The following is a 6,146-nucleotide window of genomic DNA, read 5'->3' as shown; positions in this document are numbered from 1 at the left end:
GAGGCTGGCAAACGGGTCTTACCAAAAGCCCAGAGTGAATCTTTCATGCAGTAATTCAAGCAAAAAGAGCCACAAACCAGTACTGTGCAGCACATGAACGCAGTTTCCAGTGGACCCACATTTCTGTCCTAAAAGTGCTTTATTGGTCTAATGAAATATTCTAGTTCTCAGAGAACTGAATTTTGGGTTTGCAGGATCTGCACGCAATAATCATCAGTATAAGAATAAATAAATAACAAATTTTCCCTATTTAACAAAATTCCTCATAACAATTGGATCACATTCTTTTTTCTTGAGACCCTCTAACAGTTCGGTACGGAAGAGGATTAGGGCCACTGAGAAAAAAAAAAAGTTCACTGATTTTTTAATTTTATTTCAGTTTAACATGGGAAAAAGTCAGAATTCTGACTTTTTTCTCAGAAATCTGACTTTAAATCTCAGAATTCTGACTTTTTTCTCAGAATTCTGACTTTTTTCTCAGAATTCTGACAATAAAAAAAGTCAGAGTTCTGAGAAAAAAAGTCAGAATTCTGAGATTAAAGTCAGAATTCTGAGATTTAAAGTCAGAATTCTGAGATTAAAGTCAGAATTCTGAGATTTAAAGTCAGAATTCTGAGATTAAAGTCATAATTGTGAGAAAAAAGTCAGAATTCTGACTTTAATCTCAGAATTCTGACTTTTTTTCTCAGACTATACTGAAATAAAATAAAATAAAAATCAGTTAACGTTTTTTTTTTTTTCAGTGGCCCTTCCGTAGTTCGGCGTCTCTTTAGAAAACGACTGAATTGTTTTAAAACAAGAGATAAAGATTAAAGAAACTCTTATTGTCGACCTATAATGCAAAGTTAGTTCAAATTAAAGGACTAGGTTTCAAAGTGTTAAGGCAAGCATAGATGAGTTAGTTCAAGAAGAAGAGGAGCTAAATTAAATTAGTTTTACAATAAAAACAAGTGATTTAAAAATAAATAGCAGATAAAAACACACGGTGTGAAATGACTGGCTGCCAGTTTATAAATTGGTGATGCTAACAGCCAGCTTTCTTAAAGATTTACAGGTGGAGAACTACTTTCAATATTACCAGAAACACTTATGAGCAATAGAAGAAAAAACACGAAAAATTAAATAATCAAGTTTACAAATTAATGACATTCTAATTAGGAAACATTAATAAACAAGACCATAATTCTGTCACATATTAAAAGAGAAGAAGATCCTATTCAGAAAGGACTGACACAACATTAGCATACATCTATTTAATGAATTACTCCTGATTTGGGCTGCAGGGCAGCTCATCGTCGCAGCGCTTAGACTGAGCCCATCTCAGTCCGTGTTTCCATGTAGTACCAATCTCCCCAGAGAACAAACTTCTCAGCATGTTATCTATGATACTGTTTTTAGGTGTGTTGTATTGAAAGGACTCCAGTTCAGTCTGTTTATGTGGCAGGGAGAGAGAACACAGGCTGGTTTGAAGCGGACGTCCCTCCCATCCAATCAACACCGGACCAGGGCTCTCAACAAGCCAGCCATTGCTAGCAGCAGTGCTGCGGCTGCAGAGAGAGTCACAATGGAGTTCCAACCTAGCTCACTCCCCTGAGGGGACAGACAGAAAGAGGAGTGTTAGGAAACTGTAGAAGATTTCAAATTAGGATCTAATCAGCATTCCCACACACTGATTATCTGAAAAAATGGCATTTCAATATTGGGCTATACCTGATGTCTGTGGTCTATTTGTTTCTCCTAAATTACTGCATACATTTTTGTAGAGATGAGCTAATTAAACCCTGCCAGATTTTTGGTTTCCTGGTACCGACCCAGCGTTTAAGCACAGCCAATATATTTACAATGCAGTTGAGGTCAGAGCCATTCTAGAAGCTTAATGTTAATGTGCTTTATTCTTTCCAAACTTTCAGAACAAACCAATGTGAAAGAGTTTTATCTAGTTAGAGAATTAATTACTTTATGAAAGGCCTACATCTACATTTCTACCTGCTGGTGAAGATTTTCAGTCATCCAGGTCATAGCCATTTCAAATAAAGTAAAAAAAAAAAAAACAATCCACTGGACTTTGTTTCCAAGTTTGAAGAGGTTTCGCTTCCCATCCAGGAGCTTTTTCAATTCAAAATGTCAGAAATAGCATTGAGGTCGGGGATTTACACAGTAGCCCCACAAGGGCTTGTTTTTATTTAGAACATGCAAATTGAAACAAGATGGTTCCTAGAATCTGCAAGTTTCCTGCTCGAGCGTCATTCTGAGGGTGTCTTTCCCAAAATGGAGTGCAATATGCTGGTGAAGATTCTCGTTTCAACCTGCATGTTTCTAAACAAAAGTACGGTGGCCCTGAAGTGCAAACTGCAACTACAAATCTAAAAGCGCAACTACATTAAGGAAATCGCAACTACATAAAGCAAAGAGCAACTACATTAAGGAAAACACAATTACATTAACCTACCGGAAAAGGTAGGTACCAGGGGTAAACATGAGACATCGCTGATTGGACGACGGCGCCGTTTGACCCTTGAACCGGAAGTTGCGTCGTCTGAACAGTCCAGCTTCATTTAAGTGTGTCTTCAGTGTACGCAAACTAACTGAAATTTCGTGATTAGTCTTGAGCATATCCAGTATCACCTCGTACGTATGTCCTGATTCAAATTATTCCTGGATAACGGCAGCTATGTTTGGGGCGCCGGCAATATCTATGTTTTCAAAAGCCGCAGCAGGCAGAATGACTTCCAGTTCAAGGGTCAAACGGCGCCGTCGTCCAATCAGCGATGTCTCATGTTTCCCACTGGTACCTACCTTTTCCAGTAGGTTAATGTAATTGTGTTTTTCTTAATGTAGTTGCACTTTGCTTTATGTAGTTGCGATTTCCTTAATGTAGTTGCGCTTTTAGATTTGTAGTTGCAGTTTGCACTTCAGGGCCACCGTACAAAAGCCTTCGTTGGGTTACTGTATAAAGCCTCGAACTCAACGCTATTTCTGTCATTCTGAATTGAAAAAAGGTTCCTGGATGGGAAGCTAAATGTCTTTAAACTTTAAAAACAAAGTCCAGTGGATTGTTTTTTAACTTTTTTTGGAATACATTTCCACCTCCACCTAACGTATTATATTGGTGCCACTCATAGCAGAAACGACCCGCACCATGATGCAGCCATTACCGTGGTTGAGAGTTCATAAAGTGTTCTATGGTAAAAAAAAAAAAAAAAAAAGGTTGAGAAATCTTAAATTGTACATGTGGTTAGCTGCAAAATACAGTGAGTCCTAAAGGTGTTAATGTTTGCTGACTGGGCCAGAGCCGTCTAAGTCTACGGTTAGTGGGGTTTCTGGTTCTACAGACAGAGATAAAGCTGCTGCCTGGTTTACTATTACACATCTTTATACAGGTGCTGGTCATAAAATTAGAATATCATGAAAAAGTAGATTGATTTCAGTAATTCCATTTAAAAAGTGAAACTTGTATATTATATTCATACATTACATACAAACTCATATATTTCAGATGTTTATTTTGTTTAATTTTGATGATTACAAATGACAACAAATGAAAATCTCAAATTCATCATATCAGAAAATTAGAATATTACTGAAGACCAATAAAAACAAAGGATTTATAGAAATGTTGGCCAACTGAAAAGTATGAACATGAAAAGTATGAGCATGTACAGCACTCAGTATTTAGTTGGGCCTCCTTTGGCCTGTATTACTGCAGTAATGCGGCGTGGCATGTAGTCGATCAGTCTGTGGCACTGCTCAGGTGTTATGATAGCCCAGGTTGCTCTAATAGTGGCTTTTAGCTCTTCTGAATTGTTGGGTCTGGTGTATTGCATCTTCTTCTTCACAATACCCCATAGATTTTCTATGGGGTTAAGGTCAGGAGAGTTTGCTGGCCAATTAAGAACAGGGATACCATGGTCCTTCAACCAGGTACTGGTAGCTTTGGCACTGTGTGCAGGTGCCAAGTCCTGTTGGAAAATGAAATCTGCATCTCCAAAAAGTTGGTCAGCTGCAGGAAGCATGAAGTGCTCTAAAACTTCCTGGTATGTGGCTGCGTTGACCCTGGACCTCAGAAAACACAATGGACCAACACCAGCAGATGACATGGCACCCCAAACCATCACTGACTGTGGAAACTTTACACTGGACTTCAAGCAAGTGGATGAAGTGCCTCTCTTCTTTTCCTCCAGACTCTGGGACCTTGATTTCCAAAGGAAATGCAAAATTTACTTTCATCAGAGAACATGACTTTGGACCACTCACCAGCAGTCCAGTCCTGTTTCTCTTTAGCCCAGGCAAGACGCTTCTGACGCTGTCTGTGGTTCAAGAGTGGCTTGACACAAGGAATGCGACAGCAGAAACCCATGTCTTTCATACGTCTGTGTGTGGTGGTTCTTGAAGCACTCACTCCAGCTGCAGTCCACTCTTTGTGAATCTCCCCCACATTTTTGAATGGGTTTTGTTTCACAATCCTCTCCAGGGTGCGGTTATCTCTCTTGCTTGTACACTTTTTTCGACCACATCTTTTCCTTCCCTTCGCCTCTCTATTAATGTGCTTGGACACTGAGCTCTGTGAACAGCCAGCCTCTTTAGCGATGACCTTTTGTGTCTTGCCCTCCTTGTGCAAGGTGTCGATGGTCGTCTTTTGGACAACTGTCAAGTCAGCAGTCTTCCCCATGATTGTGTAGCCTATAGAACTAGACTGAAAGACCATTTAAAGGCTTTTGCAGGTGGTTTGAGTTAATTAGCTGATTAGAGTGTGGCACCAGGGGCCATCAATTTTGAACCTTTTCACAATATTCTAATTTTCTGATATGATGAATTTGAGATTTTCATTTGTTGTCATTTGTAATCATTAAAATTAAACAAAATAAACATCTGAAATATATGAGTTTGTATGTAATGTATGAATATAATATACAAGTTTCACTTTTTAAATGGAATTACTGAAATCAATCTACTTTTTCATGATATTCTAATTTTATGACCAGCACCTGTAAGGTTCCTCTTCATCTCAGCGTCCAATGGAATGCCAGATAGAATAGGGTCCTCCAGTAGGATAACATTATCATCACCACAGAATAAAAATATGATCTTTCCTAAAGACTCTGCTTTAACCTAGTTAAAAGTTAATAAAGCATTCTTCAAAGGCAGGGGGGAAAAAATCCAGTATAAATAAACTGATTTCTATGGGACATTCTGTGGTGCGTTCAATGCTTATTTTACCCGCTGTTTGTAGCTTATACATAACTCTGCATCTGTATATATAATATTGTCCCCATGTGGATTAGAGAAAACTTCAATATAAATTCAACTTCGACTTTAAAATAACCTTAAACGTAAGTTTCTGATATTTCTGAAAAAGTTTTTTTTTTGTATCATGTATGCTTATCAAGTATTCTGGGTGGAATTTAATCCGTAATTCCACCCAGACAAAAAAAAAAAACAGTTAAATACATTATTAACAGCCCAGAAAGTTTAACATTTTCACCCACAAGAGTGCATATTAACTTAGCAAACTTAGCTTCTGCATGTCTTTTTGGTATTAGAGACTCTAAACCCTTTAGATCATCACAATTTATTTGTATACCTTTAAAACAATTGCAAACATTATGTGCTGTTAGCATCTATTGAGGTTATTCCAGGTGCTTAAAAGCCAAATGTGGTACCACTAATTATTGTTTTTTAATTTCTGATTGTTCACACTAAACAAACACAATAATATGTGGTATTTTATCTTAAGGACAGCTCTCAGATTCATATTTCTGAGTTAACTTAAAGTACTGTTTTTTGGGCTGCATCACTCACTGGCATAAACTGTTCAGCTTTGGTATCCTGAAACAATCTGTGTTGGATGCAGTTTAATACGTGTAGAAAGTACTGATATAGGTTCAAGAAACAAAAGGCTTCCAGTTGCCTCCTATTTCAGCACTTATTGATATAAGAGGATTTAAGTGGCTGCATCATGACTGCGGAGATAATCTTATCGGCCATTTTCCAGAGCTGCTGACCGTCAGTTAAAATAAAAAGGGAAGTTCAGCAGAGGCAGATGATGCCTCATGGAGGGATTAGACATCTTCGCCAGCAAGTCTCTGAGCTGAATAGAGGTCACACATTGGGTTTAGATATGACTGCATGGTGATAAAGTAATATTA

General features: G+C 38.0%; 1 protein-coding gene across 4 annotated transcripts in view; it reads right to left on the bottom strand.

The window, feature by feature from the left end:
- Nucleotides 1–695: 695 nt before the first annotated feature.
- LOC119789437 (coiled-coil domain-containing protein 136-like) overlaps nt 696–6,146 on the bottom strand; it is a 51,646-nt gene continuing 46,195 nt past the window's right edge. For 2 of the 4 annotated variants that reach the window (XM_038294314.1, XM_038294315.1), the window contains one exon: nt 697–1,590. In XM_038294314.1, the coding sequence (XP_038150242.1) occupies nt 1,578–1,590 (13 nt within the window). In that variant the 3' untranslated portion in view covers nt 697–1,577. Of the gene's footprint in view, nt 1,591–6,146 lie in introns of all 4 variants that reach the window. The other 2 variants (XM_038294316.1, XR_005281588.1) reach the window with 2 other exon arrangements.

This window comes from Cyprinodon tularosa, unplaced genomic scaffold, assembly GCF_016077235.1.
Source record: "Cyprinodon tularosa strain WSP-4 unplaced genomic scaffold, ASM1607723v1 ctg339, whole genome shotgun sequence".
Lineage (NCBI taxonomy): Eukaryota > Metazoa > Chordata > Actinopteri > Cyprinodontiformes > Cyprinodontidae > Cyprinodon > Cyprinodon tularosa.
The sequence above is the reverse complement of the archived record's forward strand: the minus strand, read 5'-3'. Positions and strand labels throughout refer to the sequence as shown.